At 38.2% G+C, this 23,032-nt stretch overlaps 1 protein-coding gene across 1 annotated transcript in view; it reads left to right on the top strand.

The window, feature by feature from the left end:
- fgd (faciogenital dysplasia) overlaps nucleotides 1-23,032 on the top strand; it is a 104,922-nt gene that overhangs the window by 64,909 nt on the left and 16,981 nt on the right. Inside the window, exons 3-6 of the mRNA XM_017722355.2 lie at nucleotides 5,015-5,195; nucleotides 7,150-7,804; nucleotides 19,903-19,989; nucleotides 20,964-21,100. Of these exons, the coding sequence (XP_017577844.1) occupies nucleotides 5,015-5,195; nucleotides 7,150-7,804; nucleotides 19,903-19,989; nucleotides 20,964-21,100 (1,060 nt within the window). The remainder of the gene's footprint in view (nucleotides 1-5,014; nucleotides 5,196-7,149; nucleotides 7,805-19,902; nucleotides 19,990-20,963; nucleotides 21,101-23,032) is intronic.

The following is a 23,032-nucleotide window of genomic DNA, read 5'->3' as shown; positions in this document are numbered from 1 at the left end:
GACTGATCAGTTACAAGAGCTTGCATTGTGTTTCAGCCTCTACTGGATGGCATAACAAGGTGGGGAGCAAAGAGAGGTGGTTCCCATATGAGCATTGCTTGTTTTATTTTCCTTGATAAATTAATACATACCAGGAATTCTTCTCAAATATTATCTGATCAGGTTTTGGCCTCTGAGGTGGTCACAAGCCTTTGAGTTTTGCTGACCGTTTTAGGATTTGAATTTGGTTTAGCGGCCTTGATGGAATCGTCTTTCGTTCCTGAATTTCATCATTGTTTTTGATAATCTCGGCTCCTGCCTTCAGCTTGGATTAGGGTTTGGGTTCTAATCAGTCAGTGTTGTTTGACAAGAGGCAGTTTGAGGCACTTCAGGAGGGGGAAAAAAAACAACTAGGCAATTCATTTATTATGAGTGTGAGTAAAACTGGCGATCAGCACTACCCTTAAGCCCTTAGGGTCTAGCAGGAATAGTTACAGAAGTTGTTGAAATTGTTCTGTCTAGGGACGGATCTAGGGGTAGATCTAGAGTCAGAACTAGGGGTGAGGCCACAGGGGTACTGGCCCCAGGCTAGATTTGAATGGTGGATATGCTACTCACGTGAATTGTTTAGATTGAAGGAGTTTCAGGAGTGCTGCTGGATAATATTAACTTAGCTAAAGTTACTGGAAGTCAGTGCTTCAATGTTACTGCTAAATGAAAGGCTAATATGAGTAAACTGTCATTGTTTGCAACCAAGGCCATCAGGTACGTTTTTGTTTTTGTCTGAATTTGATGTAAAATACATTGATTTCTGTAGACTGTACTCCCTATGAGAACTGAGCGACCATCTTCAAATTACTTCACAAGTGGCAATCGTAGGGGTCCATGCACAGCTTATGGCGCCAGTATAGGCCTTTGAGCAGATAGAACACAAATAACTGTAAGTATTTAGAATGACCTCTCCTTATAGTAACTGTTGAGCAGGGAACTTAAAATGAGATGTTTGCCGTATTTTGTACACAATAATATTGGTATGGTAAACAATAGATTGTTTAAAACAAATATTTAAAAATACCTGGAAAGCAGTGCAGTTTTTGGCATGATTGCATTGTCATAGTTGTTTACCTCAATGAACTGAATCTTTCTATGATTTACTAGCCTGCCGAGTGTCGCTCCAACTCTTATATAACACACATGGTCCAATTAATGGATTCCTTCATGTGCATCTGAAAATTAGACACAGGAATGTTGGATCTGAACTCTCCGCGATGGTGGATCTCCAGGACCAGGATTGGGCCCCTCTGTTCTACAACAATTCCCTGTTTACCTGTATGAATGCACCATAATGCTTCATTTTAATTTAAAATAGCTAAAATTTTGTAAGATAAATGTTCTAAGTCTCTCAGCCCTGTACACTGGATTGGTTTCTGAACTTGCCCCATTTTTACTGCTTATGAATTTGAATGTCTGTAATTAGTGTGATTACTTTTTACCATGCCTGCTGCTGAATGTATACATATGTACACCAGATAGCCAGTCCATGGCAGGGTTGCTTAATGTTGAACACCCTAAGTAGTATGTGTATAAAATAATTTAGGGCAAATAATTAGGGCTGTCAAACAATTAAAAAATCGAATCGCGATTAATCTCAGAATTTCATATTGTTAATCGTGATTAATCGCATTTAAAAAAAAATCTGTGTAAATGTTATAGAAAATGAGGATTTTTAAGTGAAATGTTACAATTAAAACGGTGAACACATTTTATGCTAAATGTACTTATGTTGAAAACTGTAGGGGAGTTTTATTCGCTCACATACTAGGCAGTAATACTGAACCTACAAAACACAGAATTGGATTTGTAATAGATCAGGGAGCTGCAGTCTCAAATATAAGACATGTAGTCACATACTACTGTGTCTCAGTTCAGATATGTGTAACAAAAGAAAATAAGAACTACATAAAACTTCAATTGTGCTGAGGTTATATTCAGTCGCAGCCTAGTACAAAAATAAGTTACACAAAGTTGGACTTCATAAAAGACATTTAGCATCATACCACAGTGCTACAGCATTGTAAACAGCATGTAAACGTGGCTACTCACTCTACTCTTAATGAGAGATGCTCAACATGTACTACGGAAGACTCTCAGGGCCAAATAGAATTTGCGTTAGTGGCACTGTTTTTTTTTATTGAGATTGCGTTAATGCATTATTACCGTGTTAACTTCGACAGCCCTGCAAATAATATATAGATATTGTGAGTAATTATGGCACTCTTGAAGGCATTTATTTGGCCCTGATCTAGAACTGTGGTCTCATTAGTGTTGACTCAGACTTACTTTTAAGGGCAGCTAGATGTCTCCCTTCCCCAAGTGTTAGATGTACATATGAATAAGTCCTGATGGTAAAGGATAGAGATGGAACCGATAAGATGTTATTGCTGATGGGCTGATATTAGCAGAAAATCAAATCTACCAAAGATACAGTTTTTTAAGAAATCTAGCCTAAAATTGTTCACAGTTGCTTGTAGTGCAACATGACATAAAATGAAGTGAAACAGATAATAGCATGTGTTAACAATAGCCATATGTAGTCTAACAATAAGATTGGCTGAGCAACTTTCATGCAACTAGTTGTGTGTATTGAGTTACCTGCAACATATGCTATTATAACATAAGGTGTATGTAGTATGTTTTTATAATCTCTATCTATTCTTTACAGTTGTCTAGCTCACCACCCTAGTCCTTCTGGACGTTTTGGATAAACTGTATGTCGAACAGTTTGTGGACACCCCTTCTTATTAGTGAATTTAGCTGGAGAAAAGTCTCCGTAGAAAAGCGCCGCAAAGCATAGGTTAGAGGATTATGAAGCCCTCCAGCATTGGGCTGCGGAGCAGTGAAACTGTGTTCTCTAGAGTGAATGCGCACAAACCACTAGCTTTGAGATGAGGTTAGTTCTGGATCACAGATGCCAGTCCAACTCATCTCAAAGCTAGTGGTTTGTGCAATCAAGTATGGATATTGGATGATTGGACTGGCATTTGTGATCCAGAACTAATCATCCAATATCCATACTTGATCTCACTAGTGCTCCCTCTACTAAATGCGATCAAATCCTCACAGCAGTGCTCCAACATATAGTGTAAAGAATCCCCCATAGAGTAGAGACAGTTACTGCAGAAGAGTAGAACAAACTTCTTTTGATGCTTTTGATTTTGGAAGAAACATTAGATAAGCAGGTGTCCACAAACTATTGGCCATATAATGTACATCACTGTGAATACGAGCAGCAGCTTAATGAGTTTTTGATTATTAATTTGAGTTTTTATCTGACCTGTGTTTGAGTAGCTTTTACGGTAAAAGCCTAATTGACGTCTCGCTCATCGTAGCCTAGAAGCACAAGTTCATCAAGGAGCACGTGTCACTCTTCCCTTCTGTTATAATTTAAAATTTAGTTTGAATTTAGTTTTAAAATTTAATTGAATCTGAGCTCTGTGTAAGAATGGAATTAGCCTTGAGAAACCCATGTTTATCAGGGCTCAGGAAACGGACAAAAACAAAAAACTTCTCAACTTCTTGAGTCAGCCACAGGAATCTCCTTTAAAGCCGGCCAACTCTTTTATTATCTTATCCATTGAGGAGGTGAAATCAATGGTGTTAAAGTGCCTTTTGGTTGGCTTGTTTTATAATGTAAAGCACTGCCTGCAGCTGTTGCAGATTTCAAGGTAATTGCAGGACCCTTTACATTATACAACTCGAGTGCAATTTGGTTTCATGTAGGTTTCAAGCAACTAAAGTTGCATGAAAGCTTTATCACGGGCAACCAACCTAACATAAGTGAGTAGCTTCCTATTATTGTAAAATTACAAATCCTTTTTTAAATAGTCGTATTTCACTCACAAATGTATTGGCTTACTTGGTTCCACTGCTGCACCAGCAGTGACAGTACACGACTGACTGTGGCATGCAGACGTGTAAATGTTGCCATGGTGATAACATTATTGGAATAGTAGTGGCATTTCTGCCCATGTGTGGTTTGCTGTTAGCCACTAATTAATAATAATAATAATAATAATAATAATAAAAAAGGCTGTCTGCTGTCATAACGTACATGAAACATAGCACCCTTTAGTTCTGCCACTCATCACTGTGTACAATTGGGCCAAATATGCATTATATTTGAGATGCAACAGGAAAGAGCGTGGCTACTCGTGTCCATTCCTCATGACAGCCTCTGCTACCACCTGTTGTTGAGGTGCAGTAATTGGTGATGGTGACTACACAACGTGGGCCTAGTTAGGGCCTGTTTGGCTGCACTGCTGTTAAAAATGATAGAAAATAAAATTAGACTTCCTAGTATTGCTCTTTCTGCGCATTCTGGTTCTTTTCATTTTCATGTGTGTTTGTTGAAGCATGAGGGTGCTTGACCAAGGCTGTTTTTTTTGGTAGCTGCTCTATTAAGAGAGAGAGAGAGGAGCGAGAGAGAGGAAGGAAGTGGGAAGAGCACAGCTCAGCGCGACAGGCCGCACATATCTGCATCCGCAGTGTCATTTCTCGTATCAGAGCTCAGTGTGATATGTCATGACACATGCCTCTGTCTACAGAATGCAAAGAGCCCTATATAAAAATACTAAGAGTTTGCATGTTGTTGATTTGAAGCTATGTACTCTTTACAGTAGTACAGTATACAGTAAAGTCTGAACTTCTGTGTGTGTGTGTGTGTGTGTGTGTGTGTGTGTGTGTGTGTGTGTGTGTGTCTGTATTGTTGTGCAACCACAGCGAATGATTTCTTCTTCCTGTTCTCAAAGCAGGAAGCTGTCAGTCATAGAGCTGACCGAGTCTGCACCTTTCTGTCTTGTCTTTAAAGCTGTTTAATATTTTGCTATTTGTTTTGTTTTACGTGTCAGTGGATTTGGATAAAGCTAATATGGAGGCTTCGTCACTCGGATGCAAGCTGGAGAACTTGATGTTCGCTGTCGCTGTGGTGATGAAACGTGCCTGAATCTTTCTCCTCCTGTCTCTGTCTCTCTTTCAGTGCCCCCTAAGCCTGCGCACCTGCTGGCTTTGGGGCAGGACAAGCAGCTACTGCGAATTCCTCCGGCGCCGTGCCGCCCTCTCCCAACCCCTCCACCCAAGCCCAAATTTCTGGCCTCCGAGCAGAACAACCAGCCTGCCAAGAGTGTGGGCATACTCATCGAGAAGTTTGAGAACACCAGGTAAGAGTAATATACATTTTAAAAAATGGTTTAATGGTAGTAGAATGTTGATATATAGTGAGGAAACGCATATTCAGAAACTTTGTTATTTAATACTCTTCTATTTCAGATTTACTCATAGAACGTCTTTTGACTTAGAACAAATGTTGGTTCAAAAAACAAAACTTACAAGGGAAAACACATCCAGAACTTTGTTCCAAAGCCGTTGTTGGCTGAGACTTGTGTGGTAAGAAGTTCTTCGCTTTTTGCAGCACTGTAGTTCAATGTTGGTCCGTTCCTCCTGTTAAACGGTCTCAAGGGTCCTTCCTGATGGGCATACAGTTTAAAAAAAAAAAGTTACATTGGTTGTATGTTTGGGTTTGTTGTCTTGTTGAAATGTCCATCTTGTCCCCTGTCTTGCCCAATGAGATCCTCCAATATCCTTTGGTATATCGCTCAATTCATGTTTGCCTTTGATGACATGTAGTGCTCCAGTACCACTTGAAGGGAAGCAGCGCCACATCATGATGCGTCCACCTCCACGCTTCACTATAGTTATGGTGTTCTTGGGATCATTCACGCAACCCTTCTTTCTCTAACTACATCGAGCTGAATTGTTGTCTAAGGGTTCTATTTTTGCTGCGTCTAATGGGGCAACTTGCACCATTAATGGTTTTATTTGCACCATTAATATCTAGAACGTTTTAAAAGTTTAACATTTACATATATATGTATTTTAATACAGTCTGAATACTTGGCATAGGTTTTTTTGCTCAGATTGATATGTACAAAATCAAAAGACATTAGGTATATACAATACCACTATAAAAAGAAATCCATATTGTTGTGTGACAGTGATACCAGTATAGAAGATATGCTACCTGGTTGGTGTGTATGATGCACTCGATACCATTGAAAGAATGATTAAAGCCATACTGGCGTTTTGATTTGGTTTCCTTGTGATGTTTTGAACATAAATATGAATGAAGAGAAGTGATGCCTATAATCCTGTTGTTGCTTATAACACTAGAACTTGAGGGAGGAGGAAGTGCTATATATTCCCCATGATGCATTGCCACATCTGCACCATGCATATTGTCACAGTTTTGCACTGCGATATCACAGTCATGAGACATTGGCTGCAGCCATACTGCCCAGTATTTAAATGTGTGTATGTGTGTTTGGCCTCTTATTGTGGTCAATATTGCTGTGTTAGCAGATCTATCTTCCTTGTCCTTGGAAATATTGGTTCTGCGGTTGCAATATGAGGAATAAGTCAAGGCCAGACTGTTGTCTCACTTTCTCTTACTCTGTTTTCTCGCTCTCTCGCGCTCTCTCTCTCTCTCTCTCTCTCTCTCTCTCTCTCTCTCTCTCTCTCTCACTCTCACTCTCACTCTCTCTCTCTCTCTCTCACTCTCTCTCTCTCTCTCTCTCTCTCTCTCTCTTTCTATTGCCATAGGTCAGATGGCAATAGCAAAAACTAGCTTTAATAATAATAATAATAGAGAATTATTTGGTTAATGTTCACTACACATTACACAGTTACAGTTGCTGTTGGAGCATTACTTTATAGTCAGTGTTAATCAGATGCAAGTGAGGGAAGATGGAAAATGTTCACCTGTGACTCATATCTTACATTGCACATATATGCATATACTTGATGTATCTGATGGTTCTCACTTTGAGATTGTTGAATATTATATGATTATTTAACTTGGCTTATTTAACAAGCTAAATTATCTGCATTATGTCTTAAAAAAGAAGCTAAATTATCTGCCAGTGGAATAGAAATAAGTTGAATAATCTTAGAATATTCTCACAATAGTTTCATAATGAGAAATATTATGTCAACAATACTTTTTCACTTGCCAAGATATCATTTTTTTATGCAGCATACTCCCAGTAGTGTTCATTCACATAAAATAAATCATGTTTGTTGATTAGTTTGTGTGATTGTTTTGTTTTTGTCTCTCAGGGTCCCAATTCTAGGAGTCCAACCAAGGAGTCCTCTACAGCTCCACCTGAGCATGGAGGCTCCACCCACCGGTGTGGGTGACTCCGCCCCCGAAAACCCAAAGCAGCTTCAGCTGGACGAACAAGGGGCCAACTCTTTCTCTGTGGATGAACTTGCACTTAATCCCCTTCACAGTTCAGAGGATATGGAATTACCTACTTTAGACTGTTTACGAATTGACTGTGCGAATGACACAGGCAGCCGGGATGAGCTTGACCACGGCAAGGAGTTGGACATTAATCACAGCGATACAGATGGCAACCACAGCGATGTGGAACGCCTCCTTAGCGAGTTGGAGCGTAACCATAGCGACACAGAACATGACGGTGGTAGTTTAATGGCGGTTCCTTGCAACGTGCAGGATAACGAAGTGACGGAACCGAATGGGAAAATACCAAATCGCGACAGTGGAATCGATAGCCCATCTTGTGGAGCCGAGGGAGAGGTTTTTCCAAACGAGGTCCCCATTGAAGAGGAGGAGAAGAACGACAGCATTGCCACGGAAACGGAGAGTGTGTCTTGTGTCACCACTGAAAATAAGCGGGACTCGACACAGGATGAAGACAGTGACTTGGATGAGGGGAGCAGTGAAGAACCAGAGAGTCTGGAGGGCAAAGTAAGAAGCGCCTGCATACATACATACATTTACCATCCACTTTATAGGAATGCTTACCTTGAACTTCCACTCACTGGCCACATTAGGGGGGTAACAATACACTTAGCCCATGATTCAGTTCAGTTCATAATACTATGTGCACAATTCAGTACTCTTACAATATTCTGAGGTTTGAATGAAATTAATGATAACTTATGTTGCTGCATGATTTACTAACAACACTAGAACTGGGAGGCAGGAAGAGTTTCAGATTACATTGATCGGTGCTGATCATTTGCAAACTTTCAGTGCTGTTACATTGTGACATGCCGTATAATGTAACACCACTTTAGGTAGGTTATTTAGGTAGGCTGTAGTTACAGCTACAGATTGTAGCCATCTGTTGTGTACAGCATGCCAGCCAACGTTTAGCCCATTTATTCTTCCAGTCAGTTTTTAACCACAAGGCACTTGTTGACCAGGCATTATTTATACAGTGCACCATTCTCAACACTGCAAACCCACTCACATTCTAGTGTTTCACTTGGGAAACGTTTAGCTAATTTTGAGCATAACTCATAGAAACACAGTTATACACTTAAAATCCTAACATTTCTCAGTAAAACATTTAAAGATTTAAGGAATTGCAGAAAATGTTTGGTGAGAAACTGCTCACCATGTAGCCTTAAGGGGCACTTGAAAAGAAATTATATCTTTAAAAATACATTTAAAAAACCTGAACCTGAAAAACTTATTTTTACAAGTTAAAATTTAGGGGTTAGGATTTGGGACAGATGCCTCTCAATGGAAAATACCATATAAATCATAATCTTGTACATATTTCTATTCTCCATTAATGCCTTGGGTCAGAATAGACCATAACATAATCCTTGTAAATATGAATATGAATTGTTTTTTTCAAATAATGTTTTTTTTTACTGTGAGACTGCAGTCTGAGCTAATTCTCTTAAATATAAGCCTTTTTTAGACAACTTACATAAACCTGTGTAAAGACTTACTGCAACAAGTGTGTTATCTCAGCATGTGCTATAATAAATGACATCTGTTGGAATAAACCTCAATAAATGAAAGGGTTATGTATGTGTCGTGTAATCTTATAAACACTGGTTTTACACTTGCCAGTATCATAATGGTCCACCACCCTAAATTGAGTGAGTGGCTTGTGGGTCAGAAACCACTGATGACCATTTATGAAGTACTAGAGGATGGCCAACGCAAATTGTGCATGGCGACAGATGCTATAGATGGGCTACATCAGCTTCCTGTTTATTCCATTTTACCTTAACTTCCTCCCAGAAATGACGCTCGTGTGGTTTTACATGCTCACAAATGATGCTTTAGAACTGACACAGCTGACAATGAATTCCTGGCCTCCATGGTGGTGTGTGTTGATGTGGTGCAGTGTATCTAATAGCACTAGTAGTCATACTTGAGTAAAACTGATGATGCCTTTCCTAAAGATGACTCAAATAAAAGTTTTAGAAGTGACCCATTAGAAAAAGATTCAAGTAGAAGTCTTGAAGTAACTTTGGTTGCTTGAAACTTGAATGAAGCTAAATTAAACAAAATGTTTATTTAAAATAACTTTCAACTGAAGCAGCCAGTGAACAGGCGAATAATGCATTATATGATCACTCAGAACAATGCGATTCCAAAATTGATTTCACTGGAATAATGGACAAGAAAATAAACCAGAAAATGATTGAAAAGGAGATCCTCCAGACTGGCTTAATGTAAGCTGACAATGACGGTCCTCGTATGGTACCGCTCTCCAGTAACATGTTTCATTTCACATTGCCTGCTGTGTCTGCTTAAACTGGAGAAACGTTGTTCTTTGTCCAGAGCTACCTTTGTTTATACTGTGGTTATGGCTTGGTAGTCTTTGCTTGTGTAACCTAAAGGCGACATATGCTCTATCTAATTGTTTGTAATAACTGTTATAATCACAATGTAAAAGTCTTTCAAACCCTGGTTTATGTTTCGTGAGTGAAGCACTTCAGTTGGTGGAAGGCTGCTACACCTCTATCAACAACAACAAGCACGGCAACAGTTTGGAGACAAAAATATCTGCCTTGAGCTGCTACAGAAAGTTCTGAAACCTTAAACGGAAGCTCATTAAAAGAACAAGACAAATGCACAAATTAGTTTTGTGCATTGAAGTTTAAAGCTGTTTTTAGACATTTCAATTGTCAACCTTTATCGACAGTCTTGGTAGACACTATTGGCTGATTGATTGATTGATTGATTGATTGATTGATTGATTATTGGTTGATTATGCTATCATCAGTCAGCTCAAGCCTGTTAGATGGTCCTTCTTACAAACCAAAAAGAAAGTCTGTCATCTGTACCAAACAGCTCTATATTACCTTAGAAATAAAAAAAAAATGCTTTTGCAAAAAAAGTGTGTCATCACTGTGTTGCATGAGAGTAGGTCACTGTGATCTGGGGGGGGGGGCAGAATATGGACTTGTGTACTTGCCGGCTTGTTCCTTATTTTGCTGACCTACACCACTTCCCACAGGCAGTGGAAAACTACTGTTAGTGACTCAGATTCTGAGTCTGTGGTTTTGTTTGACTGTACACAGTCAGACTTCTGTAGTCATATTGTTAACAACCTTGAAAGAGCCAGCATCCAGTGGAGTCCAGTGGAGTCCAAGTCTGAGACCACTAGTGAAACTGCTTCTATTTTGCATTTAACAGTAAGGTTTTCATTATCAGCACAACAGTTTGAATGAGAAGTAGAATTTTTGAAATTTTAACATGAATTTCAGAATTTGCTAATATGTCCTTTGCCATAATGTCATGGCATGGACTCTACACATTTGTGCAAAAGTTTCTCATGAAGAGAATAAATCATACTGAGAGTCTCTGAACATAAGCTGCACTGAAAGAGACAAGACTGATAAAAAAAGGCCTCCACATGGTCGTCAGTTTGACTTGTGAGCGGAAGCAGTGCAGTATTTTGAATACTTCATGATAAGCTTTATGTTCAGTGACCGCTTGCTAGCAGACACTCAGTAGTCACTGAATATTTCTTGCACATCACGGGATAGCTGTAGTCTGAATCTTTTGGCTGGTGTAAATTAGCATACACCAGAAATGTGTCTTTGTGATGTTAAAAAAAAAAGATGAATTCGAAAGACAAAGTGCTTCTGCTTCTTCTTCTTCAGTTGATGGTAACTGTGGCAGTGGTGCTGCTGTTTCTGCTCTATTATTTCGGTTGTTTCTCGCGTGGTTGGAATCATCAGCGTTGTATCAGTTTCTACTCTTAACTTCTGGGTTGTAAGTCTGTAAACCTGTCCCGATCACGACGTTTTAGCTGATGATAAATTGTCATATAAATAATTGCAGTACATTTATACATTTATAACAGTACAGGGTGATTTAAAAAGATTCATCCAATTTCAAAGCACCATATATTTATATCTCTGAGGTGCCTGGGAACCAATCATGTACCAACTGAAAGAGGGAGTCACAGACTATCACTGGAAGAGAGCTCTTCAGTCTGTGAGGAGATGATGATCCCTGAGCAGAAAGCGTTTTGCGTTCTCCGCTTCAATAAGAGTGAATCCGTCATAACTTCAGTTCCACAGAACTGGATGACTGGATGATCTCTGAAATCGCATTGATAGAGCCGTGAGTACAGTGACACCCAACATGCTCAATCGAGTATGAGGTGAATTGGACTAGACGGGAAAAAAACTGGCTAAAATATGGTGCAAGTCGCCCTTTAATGCCTGAAATAATCATTTAAAAGTTAGAAGCGTAGGAGTTTTACAGACCCTGTCACACACATCACATGTATTAACATCACATGTGCAGGGTTCAAAAAAACAGTCTGGCTAGATGTTTAGGTCTCAAATGCAAAATCAACTGTATACTGTTGTCACCATATCCTTAATAGTATATCATTTACTTACATCCTCAGAAGACGCGTCCTTCCACTGACTGAGCTCTCTTCAAAAACTCTATTATGCATGTAATCATCGGATTCATCCACTCGGGGAAGAGGTCCAAAGCACAACCAATATTATAAATTGTTCTCTACACTTCTGTGTAGTGCATTTCCACCAGAGAGGTCCCCAAATCCCCTAATCTTACATAGTGCAGCTTTAAAGTACAATACTAAATTAACCATATTGGCTGGTTATCAGAAACAGCTTGAGCTCAAATAGATAAACATTCCTCACCACGGCCCTCTAAGCTTCTTCAAACAACACCAGTCAGAGGTTCTGATAAGTCTTGCTTTTCTAAGACCCCTGACCTGACCCTATTAGTGTATTTTCTACTTGCTTGAAAACAGGCCTTGTAGTAACTAATTACATTTACTCAGTTACATGTACTTACATTCATAGAGTTGTACTTTCCTGAGTATTTTTAAATAGTTTTATTTCTAGTCCCATATGTTAATGAGGAAAATGAGCTCTTGTGTCGTGTTAGTCATCAAAATTTATGACTAGTTCTTGTTTTGGGTTTAATGTCATTGTTACTTTGAAGGCAGGATACCAAAAAGCAGCCCAAACAGATCTCACAAAAGAAAAGTCTAATAGAGTCTAATAAGTGTCAGTTCTTCAGTGCTGATACTTCTGATATTTTGTTCATTTAAACCTGGAAGCAAACAGAAAGGTTTAGAATTTTGAAATATTTCAAAAGAAAAGTTATGAAGATTAAAATTATAAAAAAAAAATTATTTATTTTTTTGCATTTTTAGAATTTCAAGGTCACTGTTTAAATTGAAGCATATTTGTGTTTTGACCATGTTAGGCCTCTTAATTTTTATTTATTTTTTTTGTTTCATTCCTTCCATTGAAGCTTGTGTTCAGATGACTCAGGTTTGATCTACCAATCAGAGGCTTTTTGACAAACTTGTGAGGTCCATGCCAGCTTAAGCACATGCCATCATGGAAGCAAACGGGGGACATATACTTCAAATACTAAGAAATGCATGTAAACAATCCAACATTCTACTTTTCACTCCGTGTTGTGCTGATAATTTCATTGGTAAATAAAAAAAACGTTATATTTCTTTAGAAAATGATGGAAAATAGAAGCACCCCACTGGCAGATACGTAATGTACAAAGTTCCACTGCAGTGGTGTTTTTGTTTAATTGATACTTTTCACTTCTGCTTAAATAGTATTTGGAATAGTACTGTTTATTTGTTTCACTGTTTCACTTTAAGCTATAATGTATTTACTTCAATATGGATTTAGGATAACCTACACACAGATATTAGGGGAGAAAATGCAGCGGTGCATTGTGTTGCACCAAGCTGATGGTCTGATTCACTTGCATCCATTTTGGACTGTTAGAATCAGTTATTATAAATGATGTTAATATTTATGAATTACACTCGTTTACAAATGTAAAACCCCCAAAAGCTTGCTGTTTTATTGTTATTTGGATTTGTTCTACATTCGTACTGTGTAAATAGCCCCACCAGGCTCATTTGTGTATTCCGTTTTATTTTTGAAAGTAGTTCAGATTCATTCCAATATAATCTAAACAAATTAAGGTGGAAGCTGAGATTCCATGATGTACAGAATCACTTCCTAAACATCCAGCTGAGTCATTGTGAGGTCAGAGATTTAATGTCTCTGTATCTCCTCTGCCCATCCTTTCACCTCCCTTTTATACTTTGCATTTTCTGAAAGCTCCTTCCTACTGATACATTCGCAAATGCATAAAAGTGTTATGAAAATACAGAACAAAGAGGTCTATTAGAGGGTTGGTACAGGGATGGGCTTCAGACTGCTTTTACAGAAACCTGAGAACAAAGAAGTGAAAAGTAAGTCTAGGAGTAAGTCTGTTGGCTTATTGAATGGCGCTTTCCGACAACTGCTTTCTGATCAAGGACGAGTTTCTCTTAACATAAACAACATATAAAACAGAACTAGCCAAGGAGCACTTGAGATTAATTTGATTAATGAGGGTCCTTCAGACGGACAGAGCTATCAGTGTCTTTTAATCGAGTTGAGGGATCGATCGAAGGAAAGTGCACACATACACAGTGTGTTTATTGTTAGAATGTGTGTCTTGCAGTACTGTCCAAGTCAGAGGCCACCCTTTCATGTATTTAATTTCCAGTCAAAACAGCCATCAGGTTATTCGTTTTTCTGGGTTCAGGAAACATATGAAACAGAAACTCACCCAGAAGCCTCAACAACTAAATATAATATCAGATTTTTCAGTAGTTTTTGGACCCACTCTTTGCCTTTAGTACAGCTTCCATTCTTTTCAGGAGACCTGCTTTCAGCTTTTAAAAGAAATCTGTGTTTCTTGTACACGAAGTTCAGGCTTAAAAGTGTGTTGCATTTTCTTTTTCTCATGGTTCAGGTAATCCAAGTGATGCCAATTACCAATATAGACTCATCCGTCCATAAAACCTCACTCTGCATTTCAGATATCCGGTTTCGTTACTCCATTTCATTTTCTCAGTAACAGATTTTTGACAGCCACATGCCCTTTTAGACCCAGAGCATTTGAGTTGTCTTTTCACAGTTGAAGGATGAACAAAAAAGCTGCAGATTGTTTAAAGCCTGAAAAAAAAATTGGTGCTTGATATTTTCCAATCTTTTCCATATAAAAGCTTTGATGGTGATCATTTTGATGGTTCATCAGGTCTTGCACGGTTTTAGGAGTATCTTTGAATATATTTAAATCACTGTTTTTATTTTCCTTTCACTTATTTTCCATTTCCTTGTGGAAGGGGATTATATTTTATCCAATCTCTCCAGAAATGAAACATGAATGATTTTGCTTCATCAATTTAAAAGTAATAAAATATGTAAATGTGAGCGAGCGAGAGAGAGAGAGACTGAGACCGAGACTGAGGCTTTAACTTTGGGAGTGTCAATAGTCCAGGTGTGTTGAGGAGGCTTTAGTTCTTTTTTGTGGTCCTCTTGACAGGAAACGCCCTACAGCATACACACACTCGTGCATACACAAAAACACACCTTAACGGCCTGATGCACACCTTCAGTTATCCACCCTAGTAGCAACAGCACGCACATGCAAGTCTTTGTGTTAGGTTTTTCCCAGTGCACCTCAGGCCATATGACAAACATTTATCACAGTACTCAACAATATTTTCATGACGCATGATGTGTACGATGTTTGGATCTACCCAAGCCCAGCTAAACATAAGTGGCACTTTTAAAAAAGTAATGAAACATTATTTTTTTCTATCACAAGTTTGCAAAATCAAGTGCATAAAGCAAACACACACACATATATAATCTAAGCTGCTTATCCTCCTGGGTCGCAGGGGGTGGGGTGGGGTGCTGGAGCCTATGCCTAAAGCAAACAATTGTCAAATTCACCACACACACAATACTTCTGAAGGTAAACACAGCTCACTAACTAATGTTAACAAATTAAGATACACTACAAGTATTGATTTATAGATGCTTCACATTCAGGCTTTTACCATAACACAAGGATGAGCTGTGTACTAAATACACATCTGTAAACATACATTTACACTTTAAGCAGCTGCACTTGAGTCTTGACTGGGACTTGAGACTTAGACTCTAATCCCTGAGACTTGACCCGGTCTTGAACTTCAGAGATTTGAGAATTAACTGCTTGATTTGTACTCTGTCTCAAGGTTTTACTTTAACTCCTACCCCAGAGACTTGACAAATGCCTCGGGCTCAATCCTAAGGGACTGAAGACTTGGCTTAGACTTGCACCCCAGAGACTTGAGAATTTACTCAAACTCGCACCCCAAAGACTCAAGACATGCCCTGGGATCCAGCCCCAAAGTCTCGAGGTCCACCTTGGGCTCCAGCCCTTGAGATTTTGACTTACACAAACTTCCCTGAGATTTGAGACTTGACTCAAACTTGAGTCTTTTTGTTTTGGACCCTAGACACTGGTGACATGACTCAAACCCCAGAGACTCACCTTGGGCTCAAAGCCCAGAAACTCGAGTGTTCACTCAGACTAGCACCCAAGAGATTTAAAAAAGGACTTGCACTTGAGACTTGACTGGGACCTGCACCCCAGAGACTCGAGACTTCACTCGGACTCACACCCCAGAGACCTGAGACTTGGCTTGGACTTGAGACTTGTGAACATTTCTGAGAATAATGATAACATCTAATATACATCTCACACGTATCTCATATTGCCCACACCTAAGCTCCTCCACACATTGCTGAGACGGTAGCCCTCCTGTTTTCTGGCTTTCCAGGCTGTGACAACTATGACTTCTGAAAAGAAAGTTGTGTTATATGGTGTATACATGCCCACAAATATATATATGTGCGTGTGTGTGTGTGTGAGAGCGAGAGAGAGAGGCGCAGCTGACATGTTGATAGCTTTTTAATGACTCTGCTCTCACACAGGATGTGGGCAAGAACTTTTGCACACTGCAGGAGAACGACTGAGTGAAGAGTGCACAGAGGGCAGTGGGTACAAAGATACAGAGAGAGTAGTAGAACTCCTCTTTGTCCTATCCGTGATGGGGAGCACTACACTTTAGTGTCTATGTGACATTAATATGTGGTCAAACATCTTGTTTTATTGTCAGACGTATCAATCCACACAGTCTGTTGCATGTCTCCTCCTGTTTCCTGACATGTGCTGCCCTGCCTGGAGTGTATGTGTGCATGTGCTTGTCCATCAGCAGCACAGCTGGAAGGACACTGAGCATCTACAGCAAAAAAGCAGGTTTTGTTATAGTTATAGTACCGATCTAGGAAGGAAACAGTGACAGTTTCACTGACCATTTACATGCACAAAACATGGTAACATTAAACAGGACTGTTACCACTACTTGCTTAAATGTGATCACTCTATTAAAAAAAAGTACTGATTAAAATGTACTTTCTTAATGAGTCTGTATTGATGCAATTTGAGTGATTATGTATGGACATGGTCAGATACTAGTGGTTGTTTGCCAGTAAATGAGTTTATAACAGATAAATAATTGCTTAAAAGACTAAAATGTGTCAAGAATTGTTTGCCATCATTGCATGCATTTGTTAATATTTCATCAGCAGCACTTCTGATTCATTCAGTGAATGATTAGCTGATGTAGGTATTGAAAGGTAACTGTAAATACTGCATAAACGTGAGGAGAGGTTTGGAAATTGTTATGCTAACACATCAAGGCCCTTATTCAAGTTGCATACGGTTAAATCTGATCGTAAAATAAATGCCTGCAAATTTCACCACCAGTTTTGTTATTCATCAGTTTAACTTTTGTCACATCTGTATGACTGAACTCACATCTGGTAGGAGTGTGTATAAATTTGAGCGTCAATTTATCTCAACTATAAAATGGATAAGAATAGAATGAAAAATAACAATAATACGTATATTGTGTGCACATGGCAGTCCAGTGTAAAAGTGAGTGTACATTTATTTATTTATTTATTTATTTATTGCATGCACATGATGCCGCTATTCTATGTTCCACAAAAAGACGTATTCAACAGGTAAACAAACACGTAAGCTGATTGATTGAAAGGCTGTTATTTCGCCATGACCTCACGGGTTTTTCACAAACACTCTATCACTCTGCCGAGATGGCGTTGCTAAACGACTTTGACAGCTGTAGGAGACGCTCAAGCCATTTGAATGTTTGTACTGAGTTTTAATGAGTCTACACTAAACTCCCAAACGGTCATTACCACTGAGCAGTCGGTCCATACTTCAAAAGACATCAGACTGTGGAGCGAGTGAACAGAGCTCTTTACTCTGACAAGCTGCTTGTTAAGGAACTAATTTGGCGGAAGGAACTGCTAATATTAAAACATATTAAACACCACGTTCTCAGCCAAATTGATTTCTTACTTCATTTATTTAACTGCTGTATACAAGATCTGCGATCATCTGCGACCAAATCAGAGCCATGAAGTTATTTCACAATAACACACTCCTTCTTATATTCTATTGCTCAAATGTTACACTGTGCTTTTGTTTTATTCCACTGATACCACCCACTGAATAAAAAGCACAGCTAGTCCAGAAACATCTCACACACTGCACCAAAGCTGAAGACCCTGGTGCAGTACTGTATACATACATTAATAAAGTCTTTTTTAAAGCCTCTATTTCCTCACAGATTTCTTGAGGAAGCACATTAATCTTAGTATCCTTTGGTGTACATTTAGTACCAAAGAGAGAGGGCATTAATTGGCATGTCCTTTATATAAGGGGAACCGTTTCTTCCTGTGCACAGAAGGCCTTTCAAACACTTCTCCTTTCCTAAGTCTTGATATTGAAAACAGCGTAGACGCAGGTCAAATGACCTGTTTTATTGATTTTTAAGTTAACGCCTCTTCTGCGGAGAACACCTCTGCACATTGTAGTGCACAGATGCTGTTTGTTTGCTGAGTGTAACATAACTGGATTTTTCAAGGAGATTGTTTTTTACAGCATTTATTGTGCCCACCCTTTGTTACTCCTTCCATTCTGTTTGAGACTTGCTTTAAATTTGTAAAGAAATCCAAGAGGGACAATGTCTCCATGCTTCTTGTAAACACCTCCGTAGTTCAGTTTTAGACATTGGTTGTATTCTCTGGTGGACACAGTTATATTTAGTTGAGGCTTCTGGGTAATTTTCTGTGAAATACTGATTTTCTGTCTTTATTCTGATACTGAAAACTGAAGACTTAATCGCCATTTTGACAACATACTCGTGCAAAAGTTGCTTGTATTACATTCATAACATTTTCAGAAAAATTCCATTTTGAAGTTTCCTGTAGAGAATGGATTAATGTATTTAAAAAAAAACAACAACAAAATCAACAAAACCAGTTTTGTTCAAGTATATAGGCAAATTTTGTTTATTAGCATTAGTCTGGAATCCCAGTGAATCCAAAGGCTTTGTTACAAGAACTAACAGACTGAGAAGCAGAGCATGGTCTCAGTTATTAGACCTTTTAACATCAATTATGAATATTTATGGTTGTAATGTATTGTAGCTGGATCATTATTGCAGTATTTTAGTATCTCTTTTATCCTTGGATGTCTTTAGTGTAACTATTCCTGTTTTTATATTCACATTTAATCTTTGGTTGTATGTAATGGATAATGAACAGTTTCTACTCTTATACCTTCTACTCAGTTCAGATTTTAACTATGATGCAGAGTGAAGTACATACACTTATACATATCAGGCTTTTTCCTCTTCAGTTTATATAATTGATCATTTATATAATAAACAGTTTATATAATAATTGCCGAATAAGTTGACTAAACTATTTTTGAATTGTAATGAATGTTTTAATATACTGAAAAAATGTTAGCAGACAACACAAAACCTTCTTTTGTTGTCAATATACTTTATTCACAATCGCAATAGATTTTTATTAAATATTCAGATAAAAGCACCACAATTCTTTTAATTTCAAATCACCCGAGCGCACTTTCTTCCAATCTAAAGAAATGTGCAAAATAAATCACTGTAATGTTCTTCCTTACATAGCACAGCTGGACTTGGATCTGGATCTGTAGAACTCACTTCTAGAGTGAATGATGTGTTGATTGCAGCTGTTATCAATGTACAAGGGAGGTTCATATGCTTATATGGGGGGGGGGTTATTTTGTCATAAAAACTCACCAGAATTTTTTTTCCTCCAAACATGAAATTTACAGTCTGTCAATTTTATTTTGGCCGATCTGTATTTTATGAGATAAAAACACGAGGCATGGTGAGTGTATAAGTGCACATGCGCTGTTTATGAATGCTATTTCCAAAATGTCATAGCATAATTATGCATGACTCATTGTGCTAAATAGCCAGTTGCACCTTGCTTTCATTGTAGCACGTTTATGTGATTTAAAGAGATTTTTAAGAATATAAAATGCCAATTTGGCCTATTAAATAGCAAAAATGGTTCTTCTGTAGTGACTGGTGCTAATCTGAAGTACTGGAAATGCACAAGTGTGATTGTTGCCACATAATGTGAGCTTCAGGATAATAAAAAACAGGCTAATAAGAAATCAGCTGCGTAGCCAATTTGGCTGTAAAGAAATAGGAATGAAAGAGTAATGATCAGTGCACCTTTAATGAAAACCTGAAAAATGGTAACTGATGTACCTCTCGGCCATTTACTTAGTCTGTTTTTCCCTTTTTCTCACAGTCTCAGTCTCAGAAGCTGTTCAACATTGCCCAAGAGCTACTTCACACAGAGGAAGCTTATGTCAAAAGACTCAACCTCCTGGACCAGGTAACACACACACACACACACACACACACAGTATATATGTGGATAACTCCATATGCAGGTCATTTGATTGTGCTGCTCGTGGTGATATTGATAATGATAATCAATGAAAGTGACTTATATTCCCCCTGTATGGCACCGTGTTTGAAGATCCATCTTCAAGCCATTGTCACCATGAACAGTACAATTCAATGTGAATCTTCACTGTCCTACACATGGAATATAAGTTTCAGCTGCATGTCTATTTCACACACACTACTTCCTGTTTCAGACATCTTACTTCCTCTGCCGAGCTCCATTTTTGAGTTGTTGCTGCTAACCCAAACCGCAGGTTCAACCCCAAACCCTTTTACTGTTCCCGTTAACTCCTCACACTTTTCCCAAAATCCATCTGCCTTACTTGAACACGCGCATTACTGTATTCATACTTCAGTGAAATGAATGAAATATGCACTGCCATGTAAAGGTTTAGAATCATAAGTCATATTACCCTTTATTTTATATACAAATGTGTAGCTGTAATAATGGTTTGAATGACCTTTTTGTTGATTTTCACACATCTTCTACAGAGAACACACTTAAATATGGCATGTTTATATATATATATATATATATAGTATTGTGTGAAAATTTTAGGCATCTAAGCACTTTTTAAACAGTTTCCCTCAGCAGTGAGTTTATCACAATATACATTAGAATAAAGTCACATTCATAATTCAAATAAACATAAAAACAATATAAAGTAACAAGAATTTCTTGGGTCCATATTTTTCCTTGACACCTTCACAGCCGCCACAGAGACTCGTTAATATCATCAATGACATCATGAGCTCAATTTACTGAGCACTGATTGGTCGAACCAGGAGCTGCTTTTTAACTACATATAATACTGGACTTCCTCGAGGAGAGGCTTGGAAATGGTTAAACAAACACACCAACATCCAGAAAATACATATTTTCTCTTTCTTTCCCTGTAGGTGTTCTGTACCAAATTGACAGAGGCAGGTATTCCTACTGATGTGATCACTGGCATCTTCTCCAACATCTCCTCCATCTACTGCTTTCACCATCAGTTTCTGCTTCCTGAACTACAGATGCGAATTACACAAGAGTGGTGAGATCTTTCTCGGGGGAGGAAAAAAAAAGTTTTTGGTCTTTTTCATCAAAAATATGAAATTTGTGTAATTTTCTACCACATCCAGATAGTCGTTAAGTTCACTCAGACTTGCCACTGTGGGTTAGGACACAGTGTGACTTACTGTAAGCTGTAAAAATGAACAGACCTTTACCACTATGTGAAGCCTCTACAGACAACACCAGGGCTGGTGTTCACAAAGCAAGACTATTCTTGGATCAGATTCCTCTGTATTTATGACAATCAGTGTCACAAATACTGATTCTCCATCATCACTTCTGCTCCTGAGGTGGTTTGTGAATACAGACACTATTGTCTAAAGTGGCTGTCTGCATTTCTGTTTATTTTTATAGTTCACAGTAAGTTATGCTGTGTCCACAATCACATTGATAGGTCTGTTCAACCTTAATGAAGAGCTTGAAAGAGATTTTTGGGAAAAGTTTTTACAGAAACCATTTGAGCGATTTGGGTTACTGTTGAGTTGTAGTGTTTGTAAGCAACGTAAGCCTCGCTGCTCCAGTTCTAAACTAAAGAAGCAAGATTTGCATGTTTCTGATAATAAACTACATCAGGGTTATGTGGAAAATTGTGTAAAATGTATATTTTTGCCGAGTCACTCATTTAAAGGAACGGTAAACAATTTGTAAAGCTGTTTGCTTCCATTACGGTAGTAGCATTTAAATATTGACTGTATCTTTTAGAGACCTTTTTTGCTATTTGCAGGTTGCAAACTAGAACAAAAAAAAAACCCAGCAAGGTGCAAAACGCAAGGAGTCCTGGGTGGCTGAGAACCTCCTAATTAATCTCTCGGACCCCACATATGTCTTAGAATCTAAATTCTGTGGGAAAATAAGGTTTTTGTGATGATTTGATGTCCGTTTGGAGAAAAACAGACACTCAAATACAAATTTTGGGAAGGTTATTGTTTAGCTGCTTCACTCAAAATCAGCTGAGCTTCTGTTTTTGGTCTTCTTAACTAACTAGAGATGCAGCACTGGTCTCAGGGGGGTGCTGTAGCAAATTGGCTTACCCAGTTGGTCCTTCATAGCCTATTAACTGTAACTAGGCACAGTATATATCTGAAAAACTTTACATTACACTGTAACATATCGGTTAATGTAAAAACTTACCCAATTTACCAAGGGTTTGCTGGTAAGAGTGAATGTTTACTGGTTTTTCAATCTGGAAACAAAAGAGATGTGTGAAATATCTAGCAATGTGCAGAAAGAGCATTTCCATCAATCCAAAGAATTTTTAAACCAAACATTTTGTTTCCATTGAAGCTAGTCTTAATGCTGCTATGGCGAGAGTGTGTGTGTGTGTGTGTGTGTGTGTGTGTGTGTGTATATATATATATATATATATATATATATATATATATATATATTTATAGTACTGATTGGTGGCCTTTCACCTTCATTCATTGTTACATGGTGAAAAAGCACTGTGAAAATATCTTGGCATCTTAAATCTATCCATCATGTCTAATATTACTCATCATGAGATTATTTTACCATTTTACAAATAATCTTGTTTAAAATTGTTTTTTGTTTTTTTTTTTTTTATTGAAATGGTCATATTCGATTAGCAGATAATTTAGCTTGTTATATATACCTTTTCATAATAAAATGACTTTAAACAAGTAAAAAGGGACTAGAATTCAGTTCAATAATTATATAGTGAAGATATCAGTTTTTGCAATGTAGCAACATGGGCATTTTTCTCAAAGTCTATAGTATTTTGAAAGTCAAATAGCTCAAGAGTTGTGATGTTAGTTGTTTGAGAGCCTCTGATGTTATCAGTTTCAGAAGGGAATGTTCTAGCAAAGTCTTTCACAGAATGACTAACATGCTGTGCGTGTGTATGTGCCTGTGTGCGTGTGAAAGCCTTTTCTCTCATGTTGTATAGTGT

Source organism: Pygocentrus nattereri, chromosome 29 (genome assembly GCF_015220715.1).
Source record: "Pygocentrus nattereri isolate fPygNat1 chromosome 29, fPygNat1.pri, whole genome shotgun sequence".
NCBI lineage: Eukaryota > Metazoa > Chordata > Actinopteri > Characiformes > Serrasalmidae > Pygocentrus > Pygocentrus nattereri.
Note: the sequence above shows the minus strand (reverse complement) of the source record. Positions and strands in the feature narration are given on the sequence as shown.